The sequence below is a fragment of the Branchiostoma lanceolatum genome, chromosome 2 (assembly GCF_035083965.1).
Source record: "Branchiostoma lanceolatum isolate klBraLanc5 chromosome 2, klBraLanc5.hap2, whole genome shotgun sequence".
NCBI classification, from domain to species: Eukaryota; Metazoa; Chordata; class Leptocardii; order Amphioxiformes; family Branchiostomatidae; genus Branchiostoma; species Branchiostoma lanceolatum.
In genome coordinates, this window is record NC_089723.1 from 17,762,078 (window position 1) to 17,781,788 (window position 19,711).

The 19,711-nt window shown below is 40.5% G+C and overlaps 1 protein-coding gene across 9 annotated transcripts in view; it reads right to left on the bottom strand.

The window, feature by feature from the left end:
* Nucleotides 1-19,711, bottom strand: part of LOC136427693 (focal adhesion kinase 1-like) — a 62,654-nt gene that overhangs the window by 14,877 nt on the left and 28,066 nt on the right. For 7 of the 9 annotated variants that reach the window (XM_066416762.1, XM_066416756.1, XM_066416761.1 and 4 more), the window contains 11 exons: nt 14,137-14,234; nt 9,652-9,837; nt 6,803-6,918; nt 6,428-6,528; nt 6,163-6,252; nt 5,444-5,648; nt 3,036-3,071; nt 2,711-2,790; nt 2,517-2,551; nt 1,887-2,039; nt 314-418 (listed from right to left, as the gene is read on the bottom strand). In XM_066416762.1, coding sequence (XP_066272859.1) covers nt 314-418; nt 1,887-2,039; nt 2,517-2,551; nt 2,711-2,790; nt 3,036-3,071; nt 5,444-5,648; nt 6,163-6,252; nt 6,428-6,528; nt 6,803-6,918; nt 9,652-9,837; nt 14,137-14,234 — 1,205 coding nt within the window. The remainder of the gene's footprint in view (nt 1-313; nt 419-1,886; nt 2,040-2,516; nt 2,552-2,710; nt 2,791-3,035; nt 3,072-5,443; nt 5,649-6,162; nt 6,253-6,427; nt 6,529-6,802; nt 6,919-9,651; nt 9,838-14,136; nt 14,235-19,711) is intronic. The other 2 variants (XM_066416760.1, XM_066416764.1) reach the window with 2 other exon arrangements.

Genomic DNA, 19,711 nt, shown 5'->3' on the forward strand with positions numbered 1-19,711 from the left:
GCACAAATTAGAGACTGAAAAAAAGGAAAACAAACACACAACAACAGACACAATATCAGCATCAACAGAAAATGTTAATTCAGCACTGCAAACAAAACAACACTGATTAGAAAACTATTCAAAAAGAACAAATAACCTGGGCCTGATCATGGTTAAGGAATGAAAATTAAGGGAAACCAATAATCCTAGATGACTGTAGTTTTCATTTCTCAAGGTATCAGAGGGCTGAATCAGTGTGTCCTGCAGGACTTTCTCCCATTGGTCTGCAGTAATCAGTTTTGCACACGCTAGTCTACCCACACACGACACAAACCTGGTAGTGGGGGGGCGGGGGACCCCAGGAGCTCCGGGGAGACTGTGCCAGGTTGGGGTTGGACCATGACGTGTGGAGGGGGTGGAGGGTGTTAGCAGGAGGTGGCTAGGGCAGAGCGGGCGACAAGGACAAAATGCAAGAGACGGTGAATAAACTGTCCATAAAGTATGAACACAAGGCAACAGTGCCAAGACAAGTACAAGACTGCCAAAGTATACAGACTTGACATTTACACTCATGTACAATGGTATACTTTTGACTTTTCCATATTCATTGAGGAAATAGAGGTAACATGCCAAACTTTTTAAACAGAGTTTAACAGTTACTCAAAACATACTTATGTGCATAAGATCGACATGTACATATGGTGCGCAACAATTATCTCTGACTTGTGTGATTATGGCAAACCAATTCAAAGACCACTACAAACATGTGCAAGTGTAATGTGCTGAAAGTGAGGTAGTTGTGAAAAAACCCTGACATTCTTCTATCATTCATTTGTCATTTCAGTATAGCAGAGCCAAATTACTGTAATTACGAGCATCCGTCAGCAAAGCCTTAATGTTACTAGCATATACATATTGTGATGAGCATTGCAACATTCAGCAAGCAATGTGAATTAAGGCTACACCAAGTAATTTTTATGGATGACGTCCGCGCGCGCATTGATTTTGGTCTGTTCCCAGAAAAAAACAAGAAATTCCACTTCCTGTAACTATGACCAAAGAGTTACGACAGTGCCGCAAATCAATGGGATATGGAAAGAAACAGGACAGGACAACAACGGCTGTTCAACTTCAACTGATTTATTCAAATTATTGCTGTTTTCATGATGAATAGAATAATTATTAGTTGTTACACTGTGTTCTCTCATTCAATTTATGTCCTAACATGTGTCGTCGACTATTATATTTCAAATCTAGGCATCTTGTTTTTTTCGGCCCCTCTTGTTTTTTTTCCGCGCTCTCGCATTAGATTTAGGGTCTCCAAAGGACGTCATCCATAAAAATTACTTGGTGCAGCCTAATGTGAATCAAGGTCGAGGCTGTTCCAAAGTGTTAATACAGCAGTGGTACAGGCAGTAATGTGATTGAATGTTGGGGGAGGAAGGGCACATGAAGGAAGCTACACTTCATCACAGGGATTGACAATTAGTAAATCTGAATCAAGATAGAAGGTGATTTTGTCACACTTTTACTTTAATGTCAAACATGTCGTTTTTAAAGGTTAAAAGAAAACTGTCTTACATGAGTGTGTACAAATGATGTATCAGATTTTCCTGTAGCTTCCTTTACACTCTTCTGAACTTTGTGAACAACTATAGTAACTGTAAATTGTGAAATTTCCACAGCGTTTTCCCTCCGTAGTCGTAGTGCAGTCACCTCTCCACTGCAAATTCCTGACACTGTGAATACGTCTCCCGTTAAAAACTACTGCACTACATAACTATTTCAATCGCAAAATAATACCCCAGAAAAGTACAGTATTTGTATATGTACAGTGTATAGCCACATTTACATGTTCTTTAGATTCTACATTTGTATATCTACCACAGCATTTCCCCCTGCCTCACCTGATAGTGGTTTGGCATGCTGTTGTTCCCCCATGGCGGCAGGTCCAGGGCCAGGTTAGGGTTGGACTGGGAGGGCAGCATCCCCACAGGGTAGCCCTGGTCCAACAGGTTCCCCATACTGGACCTGGGGCTGGGGTAGCCTGGTCTGCTGGGCTGTAAAAGGCAATGATGGACATGCTTAAAATGTCCTGATATGCTTGGATACAAATAATGATCCCAAGAAAAAGATGTTATGGCTCATAATCATTATTGACTAGTGGCGTGTGAAGCTGGTGTGTTATGCTAATGGGTGGTTATACCAGCTATACAGATATAAAACTAAAAAGAAAGAAATTCTGCTTTCACTAAATCTACATCTTTTCAAAAAGTATCTTACTATGACTACACGAATATACATGTATCACTGCAACTGATCTTCTCTAAAAAAATAGGGATGTTCACAACATACAGCACTCTAAATCATAGGAATATGAATGAGTGCTGTGTGATGTCCTGTCTAAATCATAGGAATATGAATGAGTGCTGTATGATGTGCTGTCTAAATCATAGGAATATTATGAATGATCGAGTGTTGTACAAATGTATGATGTCCTGTCTAAATCACTTAATCATAGGGATATGAATGTTTACCTTTGGAGGTGGTTGGTCCTCTCCATAACCCACACCTATGAACAGAAGTACAACACTTAATCATTAACAAGTACATTCACAACATTTTCCTGTAAAATAGACGATCTCATTGCCATGCAAACATCATTAAAAATACTTCCAGATAATGTCTACAGGATCTTTCATAACACTAGTAGAGTAGAATCCTTACTCACCCCATGCTAACTGGTTCATTCTTCTGGCATCTCTATGCATAGCTGCATCCATGGCCATCCTCTCTTCATGAAGGATGAGACTGAAACCATCAGTACAAAAGTTACATGAATGGACATTTGAATACTGCAGTGTATATGTACATATAAGTAAAATCAACAACCGTGCACCCACATGTACAATATCTTGTGATTAGTCATTCCACATAGTTAGATTGCAACTTACATACACGAGGGCTAAAATTATACATGTGTAGACACAAACACACATAATTCTGTTGTTCAAAACTGCAAGAAATCAGGCGATTAGTTTGCACACTCTACCTACCTCCTGTTCTGGGACTTGTACATGCAAACAAGAGACCTTTTTGTTCAAAGCAGGCAGCGAGAAAATAGATAAGAAGGGAGAGAAGATATTAAGCAAATTGTAGTGCAGAAGATAGTGCAGGAATTGTTCTTTGATGCTCTCTGCTTGCTGTATGTTTTCCGTATTAGTTATAGCTATTGTAATACTAAGTCTTAGAGGAACAAAAATTTCTTAGCCAATAGACAACTATAATAGCCAAGAGTATTTTATACAGTTACATTTGACACAAGGGAATGTCAACACTTTGAAGATTATGTGCAAACCACATATATGGCCATCCTCAAGCCTAACATATATATTCAGATGTAAACACTAGCAAAAGATCATCAAGGATTAGCAGTTAGTTCATGCTGGTTGTATGAGCCTATGTGTACAAGTATACACAGGCTCTTTTAAGTCATTGGTTGCCACCACAATAAAAAACACACTCGATGAACGATTCACAAGAGCATGGCCAATGGTTCTGAGCTCTACATAGAGTCAACATTTGCCATTTTCTGTGAGAAGAGATTGAGTACAAAGGGTGAAGAAACACTGACAATAAACAATCTGTGGGTTGGAAACAATGGAGAGATGACAGCCTTGCTGTGGTTTACTGTAAGTGATGTTTAGTGGAGCAATGGGGAAGTATATCCTATTTCTGTGTACACTTTATCAGCACCCTCCCGAACAGGCCCGCTATTGCTTGGTAACGTTACTTCCCATAGCGATCCTGCCCTTTCAAGCCGGTAAAATCGCTTCTGGCGACGTTATTGACAGTTGCTCATGAATAATTAATGAGCTAGCCTTATTTGGCACAAACAGCCGTTATTTTTGCTCTGAACCCAAAGTAGCTATGTAAGACGTAACCTGATTGGTTGATAGCATCCCAGCGTCCTTTGCCCTTTTGCTATAGATGAGCTTAAGCCAACCCTCTGATTGGCTGAAAGCTGTTCTGGTGGTGACGTCGCCAGAAGCGATTGTACCAGCTTGAAGGGGTAGGGCCACCATGGGAGGTAACGTTACCGAGCGATAGCGGGCCTATTCAGGGTGTTTATCAGCAGAACCTCAAATTACTAAAAAATCAACTAAAAACGGCTTTCTTGATGCAGGAAATGTACATGGTGTAAACAGTTCACTACAACTAATACTCTGTAGAGTTGCAGGCAAAATGCCATTCAGTTGTAGGGTGTAGTGCACACATGACACGTATGATGCCAAACTGCAACAACAAGTCAGTAGAGAGTGCAGTCACACACAGCCTAGTATGTGAGATGTTCTTGCATTGCAAGGAAAGAGGTCTGCATCTCACGTGCCTATTGAACCTGCGGGATAGTCTACGTCTTTCCCTTTCCTGATACTTTTTCTCCAGTCTGTGAATGACCCTGCAAGAAGGCAACACTACAAAGTCAACACACAGACTGGCGTGTAGGTTGTACTGTATTGGTACCACAGGAAAGACTGTCAATGCATTCAGTAACCCAGGGCTGTCACCAGCTTTCATTTTTCCATTGTCTCTAGGGGCCCAAGTAGTTGCTATTGTTGTTAAATCTGTGATTTTAAGCCTACAAATGTCATAAAGTTTTGATTTTTTGGATGGATAGGATGAAATTTTTGTCCGCCCTAACAAGCAAATTTCTGTCCTGGGACGGAAAAACAGGTCCTGGAGACAGCCATGTAGTAACCTCTCGAACAGGTCCAGAAATTGACTGTTTTTGCAATCATATCAAAACTAAAGGTCAGTTGACATCATATGAAGTGCAAAACAGCCTGGTTTCAGGGTAAGTTACATTTGCCTTGAACAACAAAATGATCTGAGGGTTGCGTAAATTAGAAATTTGCATATAGATGTACAAACCTCCTTAAAACCCTCTCTGATAATATATTTTGGTCAGATAGGAGCATTCATGTCTTTTACAGAAGAGATGCAGGCCTAGAATGTAATTCCTCCCTGTGGTACCACACTACAACCTACATTTGTAAGAGTCTGCTGTGTTCACTTTGACAACCGCTTTAGGGTGCTGCTTGGCAAGAATGTATATTTTTCGCCATATTGGGGAACTTTCCTGGTTGGAATATCATCACAGAATATTGCAAAAGTTGTTTCACCTTCTTGTTGATTTTGATGTTTGCTTTTTTTGGTGAAAATAGATCTATTTTCCTTTGGTTGTAAATACAGGGAAATTGAACAGAAGTCAAAGTTGATAAACAGGGAACAACAAATAGAGGAAAGAAAACAGAAAGTGAACAGCACAATACAGCAAGAAGATCAAGAACATGACAGAAAAGAACTGCCAATCATAATCAACAAATCATACATCACACATCAATCACAATTTCAACAGCAGACAGTGATGATATAACACAGATAACAGAGGGTGAAGACGTACCTAAGCTGTTCTTTAAGATGGCTGAAAAGTGGTCTATTGGAGGGTTCGTATGACCAGCACTTGGTCATGATGTTGTAGAGGTTAGGGGGACAGTTGGGCGGCATGGCCAGTCGCTCTCCATTCTCTATCTTCCCAATGACATCATTGTTCTTGACCCCCTGGAATGGCTTGACCCCCAACATTAATATCTCCCACATACAGACACCTGCAAGGATTGGGAAACATAATCATTATCTAATTTAGATGTATGCCAACAGTGTCAACCAAAAGACAGAGGCATCTGGCTGGCTGCCATCAAGCCTCTGCATCTACATTGTATATGTAAGCACATCTAACCCTCGCGTGACAAGGAACAACAGATGATAAACATGATAGTGAGTGTGTGCGTGTGAGTGATGCATAGTCACAGATGCTGTAAAATCTTAAAATATTTATATACATCTCCACCAAAAGATCATCACACTGCAAACAGTAATAGAGTTTCTAGCACTCTGAGTACCCATCGCAAATATTTGGGAACGTCTCCTTTTACCCCCTACCGTACAATCAAGTACTTTTACTTACAGTAGTACATGTATGTCACTTTGTTGTAATGAGAGTCAAAGATGGAAGGAGATACAGACATGATGTTGCTTTAAGTTCTTAGGCCTTACTAAACATACATGTAGTTCACGACTTGTCATGTGCATTTATTGAATGATTACACATTTAGACCTTACCGAACATCCAAACATCACTGGCTGTTGTGAACCTCCTGAAGTTGATGGACTCTGGAGCCATCCATTTGATGGGCAGCTTGCCTTTGGATGCTAGATATAACAAAAACACAACATTGATCAGTACAGAATAAGTCCCACAGGCTGTAAGATGGCACAGTTTACCACAAGATGCTCTCAATCAGAGTTGTCTCTTATCTTATAATCATTTGAACTGATAATGTTTTACATAGATTTATGCACATATACCTAATGGTTCATATGATACCTTTATAGTATGTTTGGTCCTCCACCCATCTGGAGAGTCCAAAGTCTCCCAGTTTCACACTGTCATAGGCAGCCACCAGCACATTTCTTGCAGCAATATCTCTGTATCAACCACAAATATAGATATTATGCACTGACAGCATACATGTACAATATCAAAACAGAGAGAAAAGTACAGACATTCAATGCATGCATTTATACACTACAGGGGAAAACAATGTGCAGTTGTTTGGAAATACTACAGATATATCTACATTATGGTAAATACCAACTTACAAGGTAATGGTTCAACTAAAATATCCACCTTCTATCTGACTCAAAATCATTTAAGTGAGTTTTTATTTTTCATAAGCTGAACATAACAGTATAGACTCACCTATGTACAAATTTTTTGCTCTCTAGATACGACAATGCTGTGCTGAGCTGGTATGCATAGAGGATAAGGGTTGCCAGATCCAGACTCTGTTTGTTGGACTGCAAGAATGACCTCAGCTGCAGAAACAGACATCAATACTATTGAATTCAAAACACCCAATAGTCAAACAGGCACAATGCCAGAGACCCCTGAACTTAATAATACTGAATGAGCTGGCTGCTGCCATATCAGTTACTGCATGAAAACATACATTTGAGGAAAGGTGTTTGTTTATAAAGGGTTTGTAGCAGTTTACAAATTATGATTTTCATGACAAAAATCTATCTGTCACTACAGGTCACTTTTAAATCTTAAAATATCAGTTGGCACCATGAGTCAAATGTGATTTCATTTATTCTTTTTTATTCATTTATTCAATATCATCAATATGGTGCATGTTTCTTGTTGTATTTTGTTACTGCCATGTACCTGCATTCAAACTAAAAACAAACTAGAGTTAAGTACATGTATATGCTATGTTAGTTTAGCGATTACGCGGTCTTTTTATAAATATGAATTGGTATTGATTTTTTCTATCTATTTGAGTTGAATGTGTAATATTTGTGTGCCGATTTCTTAAAAATAGAGAGAACGCTAGCGACCCCCTAAAAAACACCCCTCCCAATAAAATGGTATGGCGACCATGTGACGTCACAATTCAAGATGGCGGCCACCACACATGCCAATGGGTCCAACAAAGGTTTTGCTACGCAAACCTGTAACCAGGAGTGATTGGTGACAAAAGAAGAATGAAAGCCAGCCTTTTGCACTATTGGATTGACTGGGCAGCTCCAAAAGCAGTTCCTGTGTTTCTTCCTACATCAACATCTGGCCAATCAACATTTCTCAGGTTTGACACTGATAGGAACACAATGTGCCTGGCTTGTGTTTGGTTTCCTAATCTTATCAGGTGTGGAAGACAGAGTGAGGGGCCTGACATGTATTCTCTGGGGACAGGCTGTCACTGCTGACCCCACAGCATGCAGCTCTGATGCCAGGACCTTCAGGGTCAGGCAACTTTACCAGAAACACACATGGCAGAAATGAGTCTGATTTCCTGCACAGTTTGACCTGTATGCTATACAGTCAAACCTGTATTAGCGGTCACCTTTGCATAGCGGCCACCTGCCCATAGTGGTCACTTTTTGTCGGTCCCTTGGATTTTTCCCATTGACATAAGCATTAAGAATTAGGCTATAGCGGCCACCTGTCCAACGCGGTCGCGGCCAGACGATTTTCGGTCCCGCGAGTACAGTAACACTGCCGATAACGGCCAATGTGCGCCGGTGGAAGCCGCATCGCCACCGCACGCCGGGTTCAAAATCTTCATTTTCTAATGCAGTTATCAAGTTTATGTGAACTCAACTTGACAGGATAATAATAAAGAAAACAAGAATGTTTTATCTTCGTTAGATTATCCATGGTTTGACGCGCGCGAAGTCAAGTATTTCTTCACATGGCTTGCGTTTGTACATCGTAGAATATTTGACTATTTCTGTGCATTTGGATTGGACAAAGATGACGGAAGTTTTTGGAAAATACAACCCGCACATGTATCTGATGCGCTAAGTTGGCGAATTATTTCAATGTCGGCCCAATATTTCCGTTTTCCCCGGGAATTCATCCGAAAATGTGCCTAAAAAAACATGATTTTCAATATGGCGGAGCAGCATAAAGGTCATCGGAAGACACCACTGTTGCGGAGGTATAGTGTGTTAAATTAATTTTGCTGCAAACTATCACTGAGGATAATTACTGAACCAAAAGCTTCAAACTAAATATGGATAACATTACTATCTTGTAAAATTTGGGCTGTTGCAATTTTCTGAAAAGAAAAAAGCCCTCAAAAGAGCGACCTTCCTCTCATTACCCTATTAGCATAATGGTAGAAGCTGATCATGACAAGTAAACAACAACAGATTAGGAAAATTGTCGCCACGATTTTATGTTTAAAAACGGTCGAAAACGAACAGTAAGTGGCAACTGAGCAACATATATTTTGTTCTATACTAACTAGGGGGCATTTTGCTGCGAAGAACTTTGTTTCATATGATTAAAACTCGTTGGTGACGCGGTTGCCGGCAGCGAAGCAGTCGCGAAGGATCAAGAGTTGAGTATGGCGATGCTGGTCTGTTCAGACATGAAGCTCGAGCAAACCATGGATTTTGGAGTTGGCAGATACAATAATTCTTTTTTCAAGCCCATAATAGAAGTAAAAGAACAACAATCGAATTTCTAAAATGTGCCTTACCTATGTAATGTTTACATGTGTACTGTACGGTGAATAAATGTGCTCAGTGGGTACTGAAAACATGTGTCACTCGTGGTCAATTAATCAACATTTTCTCCATAGCGGCCACCTGTCCTTAGCGGCCAGTTTTGGCCAGTCCCTTGAGTGACCGCTATAGACAGGTTTGACTGTACATCTTTGTGGATTGATAGATACCTCATGACATATAGTACCCATGTAAAACAGTCCAGAAACCACCAGGAACTGTTCTTTTAGGGATACTGGGATAAAATATGATTGTATAAGTTTACCTTTGTAAAATGTGTGCAGCAATGCAAAATGTAACCAATTGTAAGGCCTTATAATTATATTGTTCTTCAACTTTATCTACTATATACATACATTTGTATGCACAGCTCTATGATCTGAGTCATACTAGTATACAATTCAGAGCAAATTAATCGTACATGTTACTTCACAGGGAACTGTTTCATCACCAACAAATTTTGATTTATTTTTGGCAAATAAATCATCCGTCAATTATCTACACCAGGTTGGTTAATGAGACAAGGCCCCCTACCTCCCCAAAGTTTGCCAGCTCCATGATGATCCAGATGGGCCTGTCTGTGCACACCCCGATGAGCCTGATGATGTGAGGATGGTCAAACTGCTTCATGGTGTACGCCTCCTCCAGGAACTTCTCCGCTACTGTGTCTGTACAGTCCATCTTACACGTCTTCACTGCAACGTCAAGGTTGCCTTCCTCCTGGAGAAAACATTTCATTCATTAATTTTTCCAGTGGACACACTCAGGTCTCTTGACCTGTTTTTCAGGCTCCTTGGATACAAATACACAATATACTCTAGTCTAAGACATATGCACAAGGATCATGTCTAGAATATAACAATCTAAAACTTGGTACCAGTCCTAATGCTCACAAAGTCTATTTCTAAAAGTTAAGCCGATACAGCAGTGTGTTTTCTTTGTTCTGTAGCGAGTTCATTCCAAAGTACAGGACCCGTACTAGGACAACAAGGATGTTGAAGTTGGGAAACAGTTGATAAGATCAGGAGTGATGACCTTGGGCTTGGTCACTCTGTCATGTTCATTTTTTGACAGATTCAAAGATGTTAAATTATGGAATACAGGTAAAAGAGAGGTCCTTCATGTAATCAATAGAATGTCCACATAAAGTATATGTAAGTCTTTGAACATGTTCACCTCAACCTGGTCAACAAAAGGCATCACAGTAATTTTCTGGACATTTTCTCAATGTTTCAAATGGAAAGCCAGATCTGATGACTCGGGGTAACAGGTAGCCTAGATGCCAGACCCCCAATCTCTAAAATATCTATGAGAGCCTGCATGGGGTTGGGGGGGGTTTCCCGACAACGCTCTACGCTAAATTCGGAGGGCCGGCTACGTAATACGCTAAATTCAGAAAGCCTCCATACGCTCTACGCTAAATTCAGAATGCCCCCCCTACGCTCTACGCTAAATCATGGAGTGGTCGGCAACGCTCTACGTAAAATTAAAACGGCCGATTACGCTCTACGTAAAAGGGGCATGCAGGCCCTCATCTATCCCCACACTGCCGATATTTTAGAGATTGGGGGTCTGGTATCCAGGCTAGGTAACACTAACAGGTAGGACAGAAAACAAGACAAATTTGGGACATGCAGAATGGCATATGGTACCTATACAACAGCAGTGAGGTGCTCTAACAACTGATTTTCATGCTCCAGTTTCTCCTGTTGTCCTCCTCTTTCTCAATCCCAACAATCATCGACACCACACTAAGAAACATCTGTTACTTCTTGACTTAAAATTCAGTGCAGGTATGCTGGTACATACATGTACATGTACATGTAAAGGAATTTGCCAGAGTTTGAAATCCTAATTTGGAGCAAATACATATCAATTTACTTCTATTATACGTCAGACCTACTTGTACATGTATATGTAGATAATATGAAACAATTCAACTATTTCCGAGCACAGATGGCAGAAGACTCCATGAGTCTAATCCCTGTGTTTGAAAATACCGTAGTTGAATCTTCTTTATTTGGGGTGGATACCGGTTTGGCTTAATAAGGTCCAAGTCCAAGTTTAGGTCCAGAGATTTAGGTTCAGGTCCAGACCTGAACCTGGACCTTATCCTGTCCAGTTGATGTTGACTTTCAAGATAAACCAGTGTTTGATATTTGAATGTTGCACTTATTTTAAATACCTTTTTTGTCAGAGGGGAGACTCAAAACACTTTTTATCAAACAAAATAGAAACATATATTTGTACTTTGTTCAGTTTTTTGGGACTCAGGTTTTAGGCTTTCAGGTTTTTTGGACTCGGTTCTTGGATGTTACATGTATAAAGGTCCGAATCAGGTCCAGCGAACTGGTATCCACCCCTATTCTCTATAATAATCAATTTAGATTGTATACAATACAGACAAGATTTCATGCTAAACAATATGTTCTTCCATAAGTTCCCTTGACAAAGAAACATTTGTGTTGGTGTTCTAGTTTAATGAGTTTAATAAACCTTTTTTTCTTCTTCTTTTTACCGTCTTTCTTTATCTGGACTGTTTATTCGACCTAGAATCTTGCTTATTTGATTGGGACAAGGATGTTAAAACGTCCTTGATTGGGAATGTGCCATCCCGTTCCAACGTTCTACATCTCCAAGGTCAACTCAGAGGTCACATACATCAGTAACAGGCTGCTCCTGACACACTTGATTACCCAAATAATCAGGGTCAGTATGCCAGGAATTCCTCTGGCTTGTCCCACATCAGTACCACAAACATGGCTGCTGCACAGTCAAAATCAGGTCATTGACATGAGTTACAAATAACAAGATTGTTGGCTCTATGGATTGTGGAGAAAATTGTGGAATTTCTAAATCTAACCTAGAAATGCTAATTTCTGCATTTTCAAAGGCAGATTTCAATTCGAAGCTTTGGAATAACATACTGCATACATTTCTTTTGTACGTCATATTCATGCAACTTGGGCGTATTATTCACAGGTTTTTGGCAATATTAATGATCATGTTCAGATGTAATATATTGGATGCCCCCATAGAAGATCAGTTGAAGGCATCCATTGCAAAAAAAAAAGATGTTCACAGATCCAAAACAACTGTCCAGCGGGAACACTGATATGAACTGGAAATGAGCAGAGTTTGTTCACTTGGCTGAATGGTGGCTGGAATCAAATATTTTCTCTTAGCGACTAAGTCTCAAATACATACCCACACCCCCTCAGAGGTAACCATGGTAAGGACATTAGGACTTTAATCCAAAGCTAACACAGGCAAAGTGCCAGGAGCAGACAAGGTTACCAACTTGATAGTGGCTCTACCAAGAAAATTCCCTGAAGTATGACATGTATGTACCACCACTGCAGTGATTGAAATCGTTGTGAAGTATGCCACATGTTTCACATCATCTGCACCTTTTTTTTTTCTTTGAAAGTTTGACGGAATGTTGGTAAATCTCCAGGAAATGGATCTGGCCAGCAGATATTCTGCTATGATTGCTAGTCAAGTAGATTTGCTTTTCTCTTGGCTTCCAGTTCCACTGTAGCATGGATGCCAGACCCCCCAATCTCTAAAATATCTATCTCCACATGATAGATACTATGCATTTAAGTTTGCATGGTTTTTGTTTCGTGCTAAGGTGAAAACGGAGTGTTTGCGGTGGTTTTAAGTTCGCGGCAGTGCTATAGTCAAATACTACTACAGTATTGGAAAAAAATGCTCGCGGTGGCTTTAAGCTCGCAGTGAAAAGTCGCCGCAAAAACGGCAAACATAAAACCAACGCGAACATTTCTGCATTCACAGTATCTCTTAGAGATTGGGGGTCTGGCATCCAGGTTAGCTCCACTGCTAAATCACAAAACTATCAGTCGTTGAAATAATAGCAAATGTTGTGATTCTACAGAGAAATAAACTGTCTGTTACGCTGCACAAACATTTCAAACTACCAAAGCAGTAAATCATATAGGGTTGCAAATTGAGTTGAAGTTAGTCTATAATGGGTGTTTATTTGCTTTCTCTGATGGCAGAGTAAGTAGATGATTTCCTCTGCAGTGTTTTTTGATGGCGCTGGCTTCACGGTCCACAAATTACCAGCTTCCTTTTCAGCTGATGTGGTGCCTTCTGGGGTGCCACATAAGGGTCCCAGCAGGGTAACTTACACAAATGATGCCCCAGCATCTTCCGTTTGGAGTTCAAAGTTACCTCTGGTGACTCCGGTCACCTTCTGACCCTGTGCCAGATGTTGTTCTGAGTTTGGGTGTTCTGTTTAGTTTAGTTGTAGGTCTGGTAAAGCTTTGGGAGACTCACAGAAATCACAATGATTTTTTATCCTCATCTACAAAAACCATTAGAACACACTAGCCTGGATGCCAGACCCCCAATCTCTAAAATAGTTACTGTAAATGCAGAAATTAAAACCACCACAAACATTTTTGTCCAATACTGTAGCAGTATGTGACTATAGCACTGCCGCAAACTTAAAACTACCGGAAAACTCCATTGGGGGTCTGGCTATTAGTACTCTCCAAGCAGAGGTTGAATGGGCAGATTGTCACCGTTTTATCATATGCCGTCATTTGGAATGGGCTAGCGACAAAAAATGACGGCATATGATAAAACGGTGACAATCTGCCCATTCAACCTCTGCTTGGAGAGTAGGCTATTAGAACAATTTCTCCAAATTTTGAAAGATTTTCCATAACCTTTATAAGCCATTCCTGTTTTTAATGAGAAATGTACGAATTAGTAGAGGTCAAAAAGACAGTATGGGTGATATCAGCCTGGCATTCCCCAAAGAAAGGTCTCTCCAAAAGAGAACAATAGCGACTTTTGTTTTCACTTTTAAGTCTGTCAAAGTCAATGAAATGAGACATTGTCAGATTAACCATCCAAAGTGTTTCCACATGTTCCCAGCAGTAACTGTACAAAGCTATACTACAGCCCTTCAAGTATCAAGTTTTCAATCTAGAAAACAGAGACACGACTGTTCCTTCCATAGTTAGATGAAAACAAAGCTTTTGTTACCTTGGATTTGTAGACTCCTCTATGCACATCTCCGAACTGACCCTCTCCGATTATTGCACCCAGGACGATTTTTTCCCTGGCAATCTCGTAGTCTTTCGCTGGTGAGGGGAAAAAACAAGCTTGAGTGAGATGTTAATGAAAACTGAAACTTGATACGTCATGTTTCTTCACACCTTCATAATTAGGCGATACACTTTTGACATATTTTCAATAACAAAATGAAATGGCAACAGTCTGGTGAAACAATTTGTCCATACAAGAACACATGTACAAGTAGAGCTGGGTATTAACTAAAAAATTAGGGTTAGCCCTTAAAAATAGCCATTTTCATTTGCTAGTTGGGCAATCCTGGCTGTTAAAAACGTGTTCATGCCATACAAATGAATGAATAATTAAACTAAAAGATGGATCACTTTTATATGATTATTTGAGTTTGAGAACTGACCACTGCAACCTTAGAAGCCACCTGGCATTTACATGTCTCCAGTCCACACAAAGCAATCAGAAGTGAACTAATCCTACATGTACCCATGATGGGGAAACAAGGTCTGTGTCAACCATCTGCAAACCAATTTCCTGACAACTTTAAAACCTTGATTAAAGACAGACTCCTGGCCCTGACATAACTTTGTTTAAGTTTGTACATTAGCCCATCATTCATTGTTAAAACCTTACCAAGTAAAACCTTGTTCTATTAGAGAATGCCATCGCTTAGCAACCAAAGATTTGACAGATTTCTCAATGAATTTTAATGAGGAATAACAAATCTTTATGTTTTTGGGGGGTCTTTTAAATTATCATTTTACATGATTGAATCATACTGTAATTCTTGATTTGTTAACTGTAACTTAATTTTAGCTAATTTGTCACTAGTCAACAGCTAAAATTTCATCATTGCAAATATATGATCACTAATATTTGAGATAATGATGGTTGTTCCCACCGTTACAATTAAGTGCTGTGACCTACTCCATTTTCCCCAAACCGCTATATATTCCTGTCGCAATATTAAAGTGATTTACAGTATTACAATTACAAAACCAAGGGTCACACAAATCCAACTTTGGTTGCTGAATAATTGCAGTCTATTGGCAAAGGAGTGTTGTTGGAAAATATATATTTCTCAGGCATGGGGAACTTAGATTAGAGAGCACTGACTATGCAATGTAGTAGTACAATGATTGTATTCCTATGTACATGTAAAAGGATGGAAACAAAAATGTATGGGCAAATCATCATTAACAAAATCATTGTTCTCCCACTAAAGTGTTGAGTCAACCAAACTGCTGGGTAGCAACTATAGGACTGGACATGAACTTTATGATTATCTGCAACTTTAACATGAACTTTATAACTTTAACAAGGAAACCGGGATCGGCACACCTACATGTACAAGTACATCCCATCATTCATCCTCAATCAGTTACAAGTAAGGACAGACAAAATTAGTTTTCTTCAACCTGGGTGGTAAGTATAGCTTTTGAGAAACATCCAAGTTCAAAGTCAACTCCAAGACGGATTCCTCTACTACAAGAGTCAAGGTTTCCAGCAAAACACAGTCTCACATTTCTATCGTACAAACATAACGTTCTAAGAAATCACTGTTAGTGTTATTGGTAACTGCTGTAGATTGCCAGAACAAGAGCTCAGCTAACTTGATTAAGTCTGTTACCAGAAAACTTCCTCTCATTGCCATGTGGTTGTTAAGTTTGTGTCAATCAAAGCACTTCTAGGAAATACCTCATTTAGTTTGAGTAATGACAAGTGTGGCAGGAGAGCTGTATTTGAATTCAAGCCAAAGTGTCAGTTGCTGTACCTCCTGCCCTTCCCTGCACTGGCAGTTACTCGAGCCTGTTGTAAGCCACAACATATAAACGTAGTGGGTACAATTGTAAACATAACAATAAACAGCCAAAGGTGTCCTTTCTTTGACAGGATTTTCACAGCCCAATGACATGAATACTGTGGCCCACATTATGTAAACATGCCCGGGTGCATTGCCAAGGACCGTTATACAGGTTTCAGTTATCCATATGGCACAAACCCTGACTTTCAGACACAAAATTTTCAGAGGAAAGTAAGAAAAACTGAATGTGCTTTCAGCATTGTTGAGAACCTGTGTGCTTGCAAAAAGAAGAAAACGAAATTCCTGACTTAAGATCTTTGACATGTTTGGCATCTCAGCAGGATAGAGACTTTGGTCTCTGTTTAGTCTCTACAGATCAGCTTCTCTTGTTTCACTTACTACTTCTAGTAAACCACAGTATGCTGGCAGAAAAATAACTGTCTCTGATCCATGTTATACACACTGTTTCAGGCATAATTTCTGTGTGTCATCATAATAAAAGTTAAGATATTTTCTCTATCTGTCTACTTCGAGAAGCAATAGTAATAGCTGAATGTAAATTATGTTTCCAACATTCAAAAAAAGAATGGAAAGGTTTTTGAAAGTCTATGTTAAAGAAAGTCTATGTTACTGATAGTCTAAAGTCCAACATAAACCTATGTTTTAATACTACAGTTCTAACATAAGACATGATTTGCTAAGACTAGAAAAACTGTTGGATGAAAATATAACAAAGACTCCAAGATAAATATCTACAAATCATCATGAATCCTGCAAAGTTTATACTTCCTACAAATACATCAATCAATCTGCCAACAAGAAAAATAATTTCTCTGATAAGGGTGATAAACTAGGTTTAATCCAAACAAATCTCACTGGATTATTTTAACTTAGGCTCTCTTTACATTATACTTTTGCCGTCAGCGCCACTGGCGTCAGCGCCACTGGCGACAGCTGGAACCCCGTGTAAAGACAATTCCCGTCGACGTAGTCCCGCTGTCAACAAATTTTCTCCCGTCAGCTTCGAAGCCGTCGCCCGTCAGCACAGCGGGAGTCCCCGTCAACTTCAAACTCCGTCTAAAGAGAATACGTCGGGCTCGCGTCAGCGGGAGTCAGGGTTTCGGCGATTAGCATAAAGCACGCGTTGATTAGCATACTGTAAGTCTACTTAGATCCCCGGTATATATATAGAGAGAGAGATTCGCGGGATCCGCGGCGACTTTTGTGCCGTGCATTCATTTCCCCGCGGATATATTTATCGTACTTGTGCCCCCCTCCCCACATTTACGAGTGATGAGCATGGAATATCTACACATAAACAAGGCTTTGCATTGTAGTTTAATACGGGCGGGGAGACGCCGTCTACCGTTGTACAATCATACAATTTTGTTTCTTGCTTTTGTTATGCTTACGCCCGATACTTTCTACAAGATGGCGAAATGCAAGCACCGCAGGTGTCTGTCAGATTTCCGGGCGGTGTGTCTAGAGACGTCGCGACAGCGGCCTCCCGACAGCGGGAAATTTCGCCGCTGACGCGAAAAACGTAATGTAAACTGCGCCTTAACAATAGAGAATAGGACAAGTACATCAAAACATAGCACTTCAGTGCAATCATTGTCGTTAGCTGTCAACTTTGGCCAAAAACACGGAAACGAAAACACCACCAGGTTTTCTAAATGCTCCTCTAGTGTCAGGTATCATATACCACAATCAGCATTCATTCATGGCATCTGATAATTAGAAATCTATGAACCGAACAGATTAAACTTTTCGGTCAATGGCGATTCCTAAGCAACTGAAACATTCCATGGCTAGTAAGGCAGCTCCCAAGTCTACCCTGTGTCCGGAGGAAAGACAGACAGGACACAGCAAGCTCAGGGGACGGACCCTGGTTGTGCCTGGCACAACTTTCAGGGGAAGAGTCTCCTCCTCACAGACATCAGCCAAGCCACAACAGCCGGAACTGTTTATCAAACTGTGCTCAAAACACACCACGATGATCAGGTATCCGTGACACTACAGAAGGATTACTTTGTTGGTACCTTTTCGTCGTCGACTACTTCTCCGTCTCAGCCACTCCATCTTGTCAGCCCAGCCCCTAACTGAACTCTTTTTCAAGGGAGCCTAAAGCTGGGACCCCCTGTGTCTAGTGTACACTATCATCTACCCAGGGGAGCAGGGCATACTTCATCCACACAACTGGGGGGAGGAGAGAGGCAACTTAAAAGTGCTTATTTCTGACAAACACTTTCAAGAAAATGTTTTCCAATAGTTAAGTTTTGATTCTTCAATTTTGTTGCATTTTGCATATTTTCAAAGCAAGCAAAGGCTCCAAAATTAATGACTTCTCTGACTTCCTGTTCCTCCCCTTCATATCTACGGATATGGTATCTTCCAAGGGTCATGACCCCAGGACGCTTGTGCCAAATAAGGAACAAGGCAATCCTTGACTCCATCAAAAGTTGTCATGACCTGTAAATCAAGTACTACATGTGAAACCACTGAGGTTGGGGGGAGACATCACTTCAGTCAACGACAAACACAAACTTCTGCCCAATACAGAGATACAGAATAGAAACTTATAAAACAGTCTGTGCTGAACTGGTTTAATACAGACCTGACCGATAAAAACAACAATGAGTTATAGGGACCCAGTGAGGATCGGGGACATACAGAAACTATACGGTGCTATGGTAGCTAGCAAGCCGAAGGAAATATGCACATTACAGATGCAAGGCTGTGGGTGAAGACTCCACAGTTGTGTACTGTGAGGACATTTATACAGCTGTCTCCCATTGGGCACTCCATTCCTGAGGACAGGGTCTGTACATTATGGATCTGTGTGTGAGAGTAAGGTTACACTGAACTTATCAAAGGATAGTGTAGGGAGGGAATATTTTACTCTCAAACATGTACACAAATATGAAGTAATCGCTCTCTTTAATAGACACTTTGGAGTATCTGAGGGTCAAATTTACGTAATAATGCCAAGGGAAAGCGTATTCAATTCAATTCAGATCTATATGTTGGCCAGGCATAGCATAAGAATGCTGAAAGTAACAGATGCCATGCAAAACAACTGGCAGAACAACTGGCATTCTTTAGATTTTCTCCAAAGCAGACAAATTCTGTTGCAGTTTTCCAGTTTTATTCATGTGTTTGGACTAAGCACAACAATCGTTTCACAGGAGCTTAAAAAGTGCTGTCAGTTATATCCATGAATTCTAGCACTGTAGGCTATAGCTGATTATCAGTTACCATGGCAACATGAATTTTTTCCGTATCATCCCTCCCCCTATAGAAATGCACTGGAGGTTCCCTAAATGGAACACAACAGCTGACAAATAAAGGGGCATTCTCTTGCGCAGAGTGACCTAGATCCCTATTTTGACAGAATCTGAAGCAAGTTGGGACTCTGGCCAACGCGTAATTAACGGGAGGGTGGTACAGTGCAGGGGAGTCCAGTTCAACAAGTTGGCCAGTTAGCCTCCTTTGCAGGCCTCCCGGGAGGCGCCTGCGAGATATTTTTTTTGGGAGCACTCAATAACATTCACAATTTTCAACTTATCGGGGTCAGGGTCTTTTGCTGGGGAACGAGTATTTCTGGGGAATCTCCATAGGCGACAATACGGGTTCCCCAGCAATACAGGTTCCCCAGCAAAAGACCCTGGCCCTGCTAAGTCTCGAATCAGCGCTCCCAAAAAAATTATCGCCAGCGCCGCCTGGGAG